Genomic DNA, 12,576 nt, shown 5'->3' on the forward strand with positions numbered 1-12,576 from the left:
CGGCCCTGCCACTGTAAGCCCTTAGGTCCTGTGCCAACGGAGGCAGCGGCGAGAAAAGGGATCAGGAATCCTGTGGCCCTGGCTTATCCCTGAATGCCGGCCAAGGCCCCGCAGCCTCTAGAAGGCTCTTGGCCAAGCAGCAATCCCTGCTGGCTTAGTCCCAGCTCTTCTGCCATCCAGGGGCATCCCGACGACACCTCCTCACAAGTCCCATCAACGAGAACCTGCCTTAGCCACAGCCTCAGTCTCAGCCACAGTCAGGGGCGTCTCCAGCAGGGAAACTCATCAAACCCCCCACTGACCAGGACGTGGGCCACAGGCTCCCTGGGACCCCTCGTGCCCACAGCTGGCGTCTTGCTCCCCAAACTCAACCCTGTTTTCTCTCTCCTTTCTACCTCCAGAAAAAGTCAGGACAGATTATGTAGACAGACTTGCCTCTGAATGTCCATACTGACATCTAGAAAATGTCAGGGGAGGGAAAAAAGAAACCCCAACACTTCCTTTCCTTTCCAGCTCCCAGAGCTCCGAGTTGGTGTCGGATTTGGATATGGGGCTCCTGGAAGCAGATGTCAAGCAGAAAGTAGGGTTGGGTGGGTGGAGCAGGGAGGCAGGACCCCTGTCTGCTCTCTGACTGGGTCCAGGTCTCCCTGCACGGTTGGGGTTATGCGTATGCCAAGCCTAACAAAGGAGGCCTAGAATTCCCTCCAGCACACGTTGCAAACTGGGAGGAAAGAGCTCCATCAGAAGTGTTTAATGCAGCATTTCCCCAGGACGCCCGTTTGCCCAGGATGCCTCAGAGTCTCAGGGAGTCATGCAGATTTCCAGGCCCCACCTCTGACCCACTGGATCTGACTCCCAGGGGGTGAGACCTAAAGTGGAAATTTTTTCTTTTTTTTTTTTTTTGAGACGGAGTTTCGCTCTGTCACCCAGGCTGGGGTGCAGTGACGCTATCTCGGCTCACTGCAAGCTCCGCCTCCCGGGTACCAGCGATTCTCCTGCCTCAGCCTCCTGAGTAGCTGGGACTACAGAAGCCCGCTACCACGCTGGGCTAAAAGTGTAAATGTTAAGAAAGTTCCCGGCCAGGCGCGGTGCCTCACGCCTGTAATCCCAGCACTTTGGGAGTCCGTGGATCACCTGAGGTCAGGAGTTTGAGACCAGCCTGGCCAACATGGCAAAACTCCATCCCTACTAAAAATACACAAATTAGCCAGGCGTGGTGGCGCACACCTGTAGTCCCAGCTACTCGGGAGGCTGAGGCAGGAGAATGGCGTGAACCCGGGAGGCGGAGGTTGCAGTGAGCCGAGATTGCGCCACTGCACTCCAGCCTGGGCGACAGAGCGAGACTCTGTCTAAAAAAAAAAAGAAAAGGAAAAAAGAGAAAAAGCTCCCAGGTAACTCAGGCCCACTGATGTCTCTTTCCCACGAGGTGTCCCCGTCTTTACTGTGTGTCCCTCGCCCTGGCTAACTCTTCCTCGCCCCGCAGACATCAGGTCAAACATCACGTCTTCGGGAGCCTTCTCTGCGCACTGCCTCCCTCCCAAGTTCGGACCAGGTGCCCTGTTACATGTCCAAGCCCTAGTACTCTTCCATTACAGTACTTCTCACTATTTTTATTACATATTTTTTAATTTTTTTTTCTTTTTTTTTTTTTGAGACGGAGTCTCGCTCTGCCGCCCAGGCTGGAGTGCAGTGGCCGGATCTCGGCTCACTGCAAGCTCCGCCTCCCGGGTTCACGCCATTCTCCTGCCTCAGCCTCCCAAGTAGCTGGGACTACAGGCGCCCGCCACCTCGCCCGGCTAAGTTTTTTGTATTTTTTAGTAGAGACGGGGTTTCACCGTGTTAGCCAGGATGGTCTCGATCTCCTGACCTCGTGATCCGCCCGTCTCGGCCTCCCAAAGTGCTGGGATTACAGGCTTGAGCCACCGCGCCCGGCCAATTTTTTTTTTTTCAAGACAGAGTCTTGCTCTGTAGCCCAGGCTGGAGGGCAGTGGCACGATCTCGGCTCACTGCAACCTCCACCTCCCGGGTTCAAGTGATTCTCCTGCCTCAGCCTCCCAAGTAGCTGGGATTACAGGCGCGTGCTACCACACCCGGCTAATTTTTGTATTTTTAGCAGACACGGGGTTTCACAATGTTGGCCAGGATGGTCTCCAACTCCTGACTTCGTGATCCGTGCGCCTCAGCCTCCCAAAGTGCTGGGATGACAGGCGTGGGCCCGAGCGCCCGGCCCATTTTCATTCTATAGTTGTGTGACTTGTTGAATCAGATGTGCCCCCCCCCGCCACTGGACTACAGAGCTTCATGAGGCCAGGGAGATACTTAGCTCACCCCGCTTCTGGCATCGTGCATGGCACAAAGTAGGCTTGCAGTAAAAATATCTGTGGATTAAACGAATGAATCTGGAATAGCTGTTTCTGATTCTCCCTTCCCACTGTACTTGCTCTTCTCTCTCAGGTTTTTTGGACACTTGAAAGCAGGTACTTCGGAGGAAAGATCCTGCCACTAGAATATTTTTTAGTTAGACAGATTTAAAATGATCCCACCTGCTCATTCGAGTGGAGTTTTAACAGTTTAAAATTTAGGCCGGGTGCGGCAGCTCACGCCCATAATCCCAGCACTTTGGGAGGCCGAGGCGGGTGGATCACGAGGTCAGGAGATCACAGACCATCCTGGCTAACACGGAGAAACCCCGTCTCTACTAAAAGATACAAAAAAAATTAGCCAAGTGTGCCGGCAGGCGTCTGTAGTCCCTGCTACTTGGGAGATCGCACCACTGCACTCCAGCCTGGGCGACAGAGCGAGACTCCGTCCCAAAAAAAAAAATTGGCGGCCGGGTGCGGTGGCTCACGCCTGTAATCCCACCACTTTGGGAGGCCAAGGAGGATGGATCACCTGAGGTCAGGAGTTCGAGACTATCCTGGTCAACATGGTGAAACCCCATCTCTACTAAAAATACAAAAATTAGCCAGGTGTGGTGGCTCATGCCTGTAATCCCAGCTACTCGGGAGGCTCAGGCAGGAGAATTGCTTGAAGCCGGGAGGCGGAGGTTGCAGTGAGCCAAGATTGTACCACCGTACTCCAGCCTGGGTGACAGAGCGAGACTCCGTCTCAGAAAGAGTTTAAAATTTTGCATATGGAAGCTGGGTGCATAGGCTCACACCTATCACACCTATGATCACACCTGTCACATCTGTCACACCTATAACCACAAGTGCTTTGGGAGGCCAAGGTGGGAGGGTCAACTAAGCACAAGAGTTTGAGACCAGCCTGGGCAACATAGTAAGACCCCATCTCTACAAAAAGGAAAACATTAGCTTGGTGTGGTGGAGCAAACCGGTGGTCCCAGATAACTCAGAGGCTGAGATAGGAGGATCACCTGAGCCCAGGAGTTTTTGAGGCTGCCGTGAGCTCTGATCATGCCACTGCATTCCAGCTTGAGTAACAGAGCAAGACATGATCTCAAATACATAAATAATTTTCATAGACTAACACAGAAGAAGAGAGGCGGCCTTTGAACCCCCCGGGTCTGAGAGAGCCCTAAGGGGTTCCAGGACAGCTTCGCTCAGGGTTACAAGCAGAAGGAAGTAAACATTTTCCACCCCGTCCAAGATATCTTCTTTGTGGCTAGTAAAAACTTGACTGCTCCCCAGGATCAAAGTGTGGGTAAAATTTCCCCCAGATTTTTCTCTTACCTTCTATTCATGAATAGGTTTGTTGAAAAGTTTTGTTTGAAATTCACAGAACTCTCTCTGAAAATATGCCCCAGAAGGAAGCAGCCCTCCCATTCTCCAGCAAGGACAGGCAAGGCCCCATCTGATCCACCAGTTCTGGCAGCCAAATACCCACACATGTTTAGCTCTGCCATGGGATATGTAGAATAAATTAAGTTTAGGGGAAAAAATCATAAAACAAGCCTCTGAGTCTAAAGACTCTGTGTACCTTGGCAGGAGGAATGTGTGCGTTACAACAAACCCCGTCCAGTGTGCCAGAGAACTCAATCAAAACCAGCAGAAAATGATTCCTGTCGTATGAGACGGCAAGTCCACAGCCGGTCCCTGTGGGAGATGAAGATAAGAGGGTCTAATCTAGGCCGGGCGCAGTGGCTCACACCTGTAATCCCAGCACTTTGGGAGGCCTAGGCAGGCAGACCACAAGGTCAAGAGATCAAGACCATCCTGGCTAACATGGTGAAACCCCGTCTCTACTAAAAATACAAAAATTAGCCGGGCATGGTGGCGGGCTCCTGTAACCCCAGCTACTCGGGAGGCTGAGGCAAGAGAATCGCTTGAACCTGGGAGGTGGAGGTTGCAGTGAGCCGAGGTCGCGCCATTGCACTCCAGCCTGGCAACAAAGTGAGACACCATCTCAAAAAAAAGAGGGTCCAATCTCTCCTTGCATTTGCCAAAATTCTTTTGCTTCATGGCTGAGGACAGAAAAAGCCTACAACTCTGAGTAAGAGGAGACGGACGTTCTAAAGTCAAAGCCTCTGCAAACACAGAACAAACTCCACAGGAAAAGCTGCCTACTGAGGTCTTTACCTCTGGGACTCCGGCTGGATGCTTCTGCGAGGAGATGAGTGTTAAGTCACTGCAGGGCATGCTTTAGAACGGGAGTCTGTGGGTAAAGTAGTCTTTATCCTGGTCTTTATCACTGGTCTTGCTAAGTACTTGTCTTTTTTTTTTTTTTTTTTTTTTTTTTTTGTTGAGACAGAGTCTCGCTTTGTCGCCCAGACTGGAGTGCAGTGGCCGGATCTCAGCTCACTGCAAGCTCCGCCTCCCGGGTTCACGCCATTCTCCTGCCTCAGCCTCCCGAGTAGCTGGGACTACAGACGCCCGCCACCTCGCCCGGCTAGGTTTTTGTATTTTTTTAGTAGAGACGGGGTTTCACCGTGTTAGCCAGGATGGTCTCGATCTCCTGACCTTGTGATCCGCCCGTCTCGGCCTCCCAAAGTGCTGGGATTACAGGCTTGAGCCACCGCGCCCGGCCTCTTTTTTTCTTTTCTTTTTTTTTTTTCTTCTTTGAGACAAGAGTCTCCCTCTGTCACCCAGGCTGGAGTGCAGTGGTGTGATCTCGGCTCACCGCAACCTCCGCCTCCCGGGTTCAAGTGAGTCTCCTGCCTCTGTCTCCTGAGTAGCTGAGATTACAGGTGCCTGCCACCACGCCCAGCTAATTTCCTATTTTTAGTAGAGACGGGGTTTCTCCATGTTGGCCAGGCTGGTCTCGAACTCCTGACCTCACATGATCCTCCCACCTCAGCCTCCCAAACTGCTGGGATTACAGGCATGAGCCACCACATCTAGCCTAAATCTGAATTTTTAAAATGAATATATTTAAAGAAAAATGTAAGTGAATGGCAGTATAGCTGGTATTCTGACATGAAAGAACCACAAAGGTGATACTGAATGGCTGAGTTATAGAAAACAGCCCTATGGTGAAAAGCCCAGGCTTCTCTTTCTATCCCACAGCTAGCCAAGGGCAGGCAGGGGCCAATTTTCTGGGTTTCTTGACTCTACTTTGAAGGCTCTCTGGCCTGATAAGAATGGATTCCATCCACCAAGGAGGAACTGACAAAATGATTTACTATTGGAAGGATCTGGTTCAAAGGCCATGGCACCTCCAGTGTCTGGGAGAGTATCTTTACCAAAAAAACTTGCCACTCAAGAAACGGAGCAAGTTATTCCAGGAAATACTTTCAGATCCAGTTTCCCGTCCAGCTATGGTTTGAAAATGAGGCCTCCTCAGTCGGAGCCCACAACCATATTTCACGGACCCCCGGAGATGTGTTTATCCACGTTGACCAAGAGTTCAAAGCGGTCGTTTGGAAGTGGAATAAAGAGTCTCTCTCTAAATTCACCAAAGGAGTTACGACCAGAAACGCTGGAGAGGTTCCGACTGAGGTCATCCGGAGTTTAGGGAAATTTTTGGTTTGGGTTTTCTCCTAGTTTTAATTGCTTATAAAAGCTCCTTAATGTCAAGTAAAGAACAACAACAACAAATGTGAAAAGTTAACTTCCCCAAGATGTTTATTCAAAAGAAAAAAAAATGGTTTCCAGCAACCCTTATGCAGGAGGAAGGGGATTAAGACTAGATAATCTTGTATGAAAAGGAAAGGGAAACGCAAACTACTCAAATACAAAACAGCAGCTGCACGGACGGGCGGGCCTGCCAGAGAACCAACTCATCTCCTCCGTCACGATCCCTTGCACGGATCCCAGATCTGCTCGGGGGACACCACCGTCAGCTCCACTCATTAGCTCCACTCCCGTCAAACGCCATTCAATGGCCCATCCAAACCTAACTCAGGCTGCTTCCTCCTCTCTGAAAGGCCTGGCCCTCAGATCGTTCGTTGCAAACACCCCTTCCCTTTCCTCCTCTCTGAAAGGCCTGGCCCTCAGGTCGTTCCAGACACCCCTTCCCTATCCTCCACGGGGTACTTTGCCTTTTCACAGATGACTAAACGACAGACAAAACTGAGCAAATTAACAGAGTGAAGGACGAGCAGGACTTCAATCTGTTCTAACATGTTTCCTCTGGTCACAGCTGATCCTGAGAACCAGAACCTCAGACCCTTCCTGTGTAAGCATCAAGAGAAGGGCCCAAGACAGAGAGATGTGGATCACTTTTGCAGTAAGGAAGTTAGAAAGGGTGAGTCAGAAACTAAGGAACACACTCACTTCTGGCGATGAAAGTGAGCCTTCTCTTTGTATATTATTTTATATGGTTTTAAGTTTAAAAAAATATTTATTATTATTATTCTTTAAGACAGAGTCTTGCTCTGTTGCCTAAGCTGGAGGGCAGTGGCCTGATCTCATCTCACTGCAACCTCCGCCTCCCAGGTTCAAGCGATTCTCCTGCCTCAACCTCCTGAGTAGCTGGGATTACAGGCGCACGCCACCACGCCCGGCTAATTTTTCATAAAGACGAGGTTTCGCCATCTTGGCCAGGCTGGTCTGGAACTCCCGACCTCAGGTGATCCGCCCACCTTGGCCTCCCAAAGTGCTGGGAACACAGGCATGAGCCACTGCACCAGGCCTATATATTTTTGACTTTTGAACCTCGTAAACATTTACTGACTAAAAGAATAAAATCAAGTAAAAAGTAGGAGCAAACAGCAAATCCTAAAGTTTAATAGGAACAGAAACATGTGACCCTAACTCTAATAATAATTATTAGCTACCTAGAGAAAAAGGCAAATAATTCCAGTGGCCTTTGGATCTAGCTCTCTGACTACTCCTCCTTACTTGGATGTGGTCTAAGGACAAAAAGAACTGAAAAGAAAGTTTGAACCTGACTCGTTAGGATGACTGCTGGCCATGATTATGGAGGCTGCAAATCTGTAAACCAGGTTATCAATCACGGTGGGACGAGAGGAACACAGACACAGACTGGGGAAGTAAGGAAGGGCCCTGGGTGGCTGCCTCTGAGTGCGACGTATCAGTATCAACTCAAGATTTGAAAACACATTTAAATTTCTCAGTTTTTTGTTTTGGTTTGTTTTTGTTTCAGACACAGTTTCACTCTGTCACCTAGGCTGGAATGCAGTGGCACCATCTCGGCTCACTGCAACCTCCACAGCCTGGGTTCAAGTGATTTGTGTGGCTTGGCCTCCTGAGTAGCTGGGGTTACAAACAAGTGTCACTATGCTCAGCTAATTTTTGTATTTTTAGTAGAGACGGGGTTTCACCATGTTGGCCAGGCTGGTCTTGAACTCCTGTACTCAGGTGATCCGCCCACCTCAGCCTCCCAAAGTGTTGGGATTACAGGCGTGAGCCTCCGTGCCTGACCGTTCTTTGCTCTTTAGCAGTGAGAGGCCCAGCAAGGAACGTACTTCATGCCCAGATGTTGGTGTCTAAGGACCATCCCTCCACCAAAGGGAAGGAGGGTTTCTCAGAGGAAGAGCTGATTCCAAGACTAGGGGAGGGAGAGGCCAAGCTGAGCCTGAACGTCTCACTGAGTGCCAGAAAAGCAAGCAAATGCTTACAGGATGCTGGGAACATGTTGAAAGACTCAAGAACCATCTTGAAAAGACTCCCACTTACCAAATTTGGGATACAGTAAAAAATAGTGAAATTAATAAGCTACAGTTATAGAATTTTTTTTTTAAAATCCATGAGTCTGAAATAATACTAAAAAATGGAGTGGGAGAACATGAGAGGCTCTTTTTTGTTTGTTTGTTTTAAACTGAGATAGAGTCTTGCTCTGTCGCCCAGGCTGGAGTGCAGTGGCACAATCTCAGCTCACTGCAACCTCTGCCTCCTGGGCTCAAGCAGTTCTCTCACCTCAGCCTCCCAAGTAGCTGGGATTACAGGCGTGAACCACCATGCTTGGCTAGTTTTTTGTATTTTTGGTGGAGACGGGGTTTCACCATGTTTCCCAGGCTGGTCTTGAACTCCAGAGCTCAAGCGATCCACCAGCTTCCCAAAGTGCTGGGATTACAGGCGTGAGCCATGGTGCTCATGCAATGAGGGGCTCTTCGTCAAGGAATGTGAGGTAATAAATGTAGAAGAAGTGACAATTTAAAGCCCAGAATTCTGCAATAATCAGTGTAAAAACAGATTCAGGAGGCCAGGCACGGTGGCTCACACCTGTAATCCCAGTGCTTTGGGAGGCCGGGGTGGGAGGCTCCCTTGAGACCAGGAATTCAGGATCAGCTTCAGCAATATGGTAAGACTCCATCTCAAAAACACAAAAATAAAAATAAAACTTAGCTGGGTGTGGTGGCACATGCCTGTAGTCCCAGCTACTCAGGAAGCTGAGGAAGGAGGATCGCCTGAATCCAGGAGTTAGAGGCTACAGTGAGCTATGATTGTGCCACTGCAACCCAGTTTGGGTGATGGGGTGAGACCCTGTCCCTTAAAACAAATAAAACAGCCGGGAGCGGTGGCTCACGCCTGTAATCCCAGCACTTTGGGAGGCCGAGATGGGCGGATCAACAAAACCCCATCTCTACTAAAAATACAAAATTAGCCAGGCGTGGTGCCGGGCGCCTGTAATCCCAGCTACTCGGGAGGCTGAGGCAGGGGAATCACTTGAACCCAGGAGGCGGAGGTTGCAGTGGGCCAAGAACGCACCACTGTACTCCAGCCTGGGCAACAGAGAAAAACTCCATCTCAAAAAAAAAAAAAAAAAAAAAAAAAAACAAACCAGATTCATGAAAGAATCATCACCTATCAGTGGACATGAAGCCACTGGGTGACAAGTTGCTGGGAAGAGAACATTCCTACGGTCCTAAAGTCTCACACACTTACTGCTCGTTAGTTACAAAGGAGAAAATACCTGCACAAAGTCGAGCGATCTGGCAGACATCAGCTCGACCCAATGCTTAACCTCAGCATCATCAACAGGACGGAACTATTATGTGGCTCCTGCTGAGATGCAATAGGAGCTCTGCAGCATTCCTGCCAGAAATGTTTGGCCTGGATCTAATCACGAGGGAACCATTTGACAAATTCAGACTCTGGAAAATTCTGCAGGACAGTGGACCTATGCTCCTCACGTATCAACGCTACATTTCTTGGGTATGATAAGAGTATTGTTGCTATGAAGGCAACACCCTTGTTTTTAGGAGATAATGAAGGTTTAGGAATGAAATATGATAAATATAATCTATTTTCAAATACAGTTACCCCATGTATACTCGGGGGATTGGTTCCGGGACCCACACGTATTCCAAAATCTGCACGTACTGAAGTCCCACAGTCAGCCCTGCAGAACCTGAGTGTAGGAAAAACCAGCCTCTGCATACATAAGTTTCACATCCTACGAATACTGTTCTGTTTTGCTTTGTTTTTTTTGAGACAGAGTCTCGCTCTGTTGCCCAGGCTGGAGAGCAGTGGCGCAATCTCTGCTAACTGCAAGCTCCGCCTCCCGGGTTCAAGCGGTTCTCCTGCCTCAGCCTCCGGAGTAGCTGGGACTACAGGCACCTGCCGCCACGCCCAGACAATTTTTTGTATTTTTAGTAGAGACGGGGTTTCACCGTATGAGCCAGGGTGGTCTCGATCTCCTGACCTCGTGATCCGCCTGCCTCGGCCTCCAAAAGTGCTAGGATTCCAGCACTGTGCTCGGCCATGTTTTGTTTTCAGACAGGGTCTCGCTCTGTCCCTCCGGATGGAGAGCAGTGGTACAATCACATCTCACTGCCGCCTCGACCTCCCTGGCTCAAGCGATCCTCCGGACTCAGCCTCCCGAGTAGCTGGGACCACAGGTGCAGGCCTCCATGCCCAGCTAATTTTCAATATTATTTGTAGAGATGGGGGTCTCTCTATGTTGCCCACACAGGTCTTAAACTCCGAGGCTGACGCAATCCTCCTGCCTCAGCCTCCCAAAGAGCTGGGATTACAGGCGTGAGCCTCTGCACCTGGCTGACACTGTATTTTTGATTCACGATTGGTTGAAAAACGCCTACATAGACGCTGACCCGTGCAGTTCAAACCCATGTCAATCAAGGGTCAACTGTCCTTCAGGGAAAAACTACACCCGCTGTTTACCCAGAGGCAGAGGTTCCGCCAGGCTCGGACCGTGTGTTCCCCAGTCAGCGGCGGCGAAGCCTGGGAACCGAGGGAGGCGGCGTGGTTACCGTCGTTCGGTTCCGGGGAAGGGACGCGTCCACCGTTGCTTGGTTCCGGTTCCGGTTGCTCAGTTCCGGTGAACGGACATGTGGATCGTTGCTCGGTTCCGGTTGCTCGGTTCCGGTGAAGGGACGCGTCCACCGTTGCTGGGTTCCGGTTCCGGTTGCTCGGTTCCCGTGAAGGGATGCGGTTACTGTCGCTCGGTTCCGGTGAACGGACATGTTTACCCTCGCTCGGCTCTGGTTCCTCGGTTCCGGTGAAGGGACGCGGTTCCGTTTCCTCGGTCCCGGTGAAGGGACGCGGTTACCCTCGCTGGGTTGCGGTGAACAGACATGTTGACCGTTGCTCGGTTCCGGTTGCTCAGTTCCGGTGAACAGACATGTTGACCGTCGCTCGGTTCCGGTTCCGGTCGCTCAGTTCCGGTGAAGGGCACAGGATGGGCGTCGTGCTGCTTGTCCTCCACTTTTCTGTAGGTCTGGAATTCCCCACGATGAAAAGCGGGGAGTGGGGAGAGTAAGTCTGAATCCATCTCCGCCTGAGGGAGTCAAAACCAGGGCGCTTCCAAGTGTTGACTCTTAGATTTGCCGAAGCGTGGGGGGCGCCAGCTTAGACCCCTCTGTGTTCCCGAGGTCCGTGTACCCCCGGACGAGACACCAGCCCTAATGGTGTCACGTCAGGAGGGCGGACTGTACGGAAAGAAACAGAATCCAGGAACAAAGTGGGCTCTGCCCGTGACAGGCTGTTTCTCCCCATAAACATCGGTGAGACCAACATGAGTGTGAGGCTTTGCAGGAACTTGCCCTGCATTCCCCTTCCCTCCCCAGATAATTCTCTGGTCTAACATCTCAGAAGGCTTTTGACCAGACTTCCACCCTGAGATCCTTTCCAACCTGATTATAACAGAAACCATCATGCCCCGTCGCTCGCGCTGAGGCTCCTCTAATTAACAGACCTCTAAGGCATGTGTTCGGCATTAAAGGGGCAGAGGATGGTAAAGTTAAGGAAGCTGCTTCAAATCTCCTGAAAACGGAGGCTATCCGGGCGCTGTTCCGTCAGTCTGCTGCCCAGGGAAGGGCCGGATGCCCCGAACCCTTCTCTCTCATTCGACATGGATGAAAAGATAATCCAGAAACGAAAGGGTGCATTCTGGAATTGACCGCCTGCTTAAGCTATCCTGGAGGTTGGGCTCCTGGATCTTGAAACTTGAACCACGCCTGGTTTTACGTAAAATTAGGAGATGGGACTAAACAGATCATCTCCTCCACATTGATTGAATAGAGGAGAAAAGCACAGCTCCCGGAAGTCATCTTTCTTGCTCGATATCGTCCCTCTCCCTGTACTCCCTCAGTGGCAATGCATTGACTGATATCCTCTGTATTAGGCAGCAATGTTTTCTGGGCAAGGGAAACTACTGGTATTTCAGGCTGGCTGTCAAAAGCTGGAGTTACACTTTTTCCTTTTTTTTTTTTTTTTTGAGACAGAGTCTCCCTCTGTCACCCAGGCTGGAGTGCAATGGTGTGATCTTGGCTGACTGCAACCTCCGCCTTCAGGCCATTCAAGCAATTCTCCTGCCTCAGCCTCCTGAGTAGCTGGGATTACAGGCATACACCACCACTCCCAACTAATTTTGTATTTTTAGTAGAGACGGAATTTCTCCATGTTGGTCAGGCTGATCTCGAACTCCTCACCTCAGGTGATCTGCCCGCCTCAGCCTCCCAAAAGTGCTGGGATTACAGGCATGAGTCACCACGCCCGGCTGAGTTACACATTTTCTATAAAGCAATGACACTCTCTCCCCTACAAGAAGGACCTTGGCAATGTCTACAGAAGTTAATAATGTCTGTTATTCTTTGGCTTAGCAATTCCAATTCACAGATATGCATGTGTGAAGTGTGCAAAGACAGATGTGCAGCAATGTTGCTGGGCGCGGTGGCTCACGCCTGTAATCCCAACACTTAGGGAGGCCAAGGTGGGCAGATCACGAGGTCAGGATTTTGAGACCAGCCTG

At 50.5% G+C, this 12,576-nt stretch overlaps 1 protein-coding gene across 4 annotated transcripts in view; it reads right to left on the reverse strand.

Moving 5' to 3' along the window:
- The window catches only part of LOC105474269 (nucleoredoxin), a 173,086-nt gene that overhangs the window by 49,400 nt on the left and 111,110 nt on the right, over positions 1 to 12,576 (reverse strand). The window contains exons 1-2 of one of the 4 annotated variants that reach the window (XM_071082082.1): positions 10,767 to 10,954; positions 10,577 to 10,613 (exon numbers count right to left, since the gene is read on the reverse strand). The exons of 2 other annotated variants lie outside the window; for them this stretch is intronic. In XM_071082082.1, coding sequence (XP_070938183.1) covers positions 10,577 to 10,613; positions 10,767 to 10,789 — 60 coding nt within the window. In that variant the 5' untranslated portion in view covers positions 10,790 to 10,954. Of the gene's footprint in view, positions 1 to 10,576; positions 10,972 to 12,576 lie in introns of those variants that run through there. One more of the 4 variants, XM_071082081.1, reaches the window with a different exon arrangement.

Source organism: Macaca nemestrina, chromosome 17 (assembly GCF_043159975.1).
Source record: "Macaca nemestrina isolate mMacNem1 chromosome 17, mMacNem.hap1, whole genome shotgun sequence".
Taxonomy (NCBI): domain Eukaryota; kingdom Metazoa; phylum Chordata; class Mammalia; order Primates; family Cercopithecidae; genus Macaca; species Macaca nemestrina.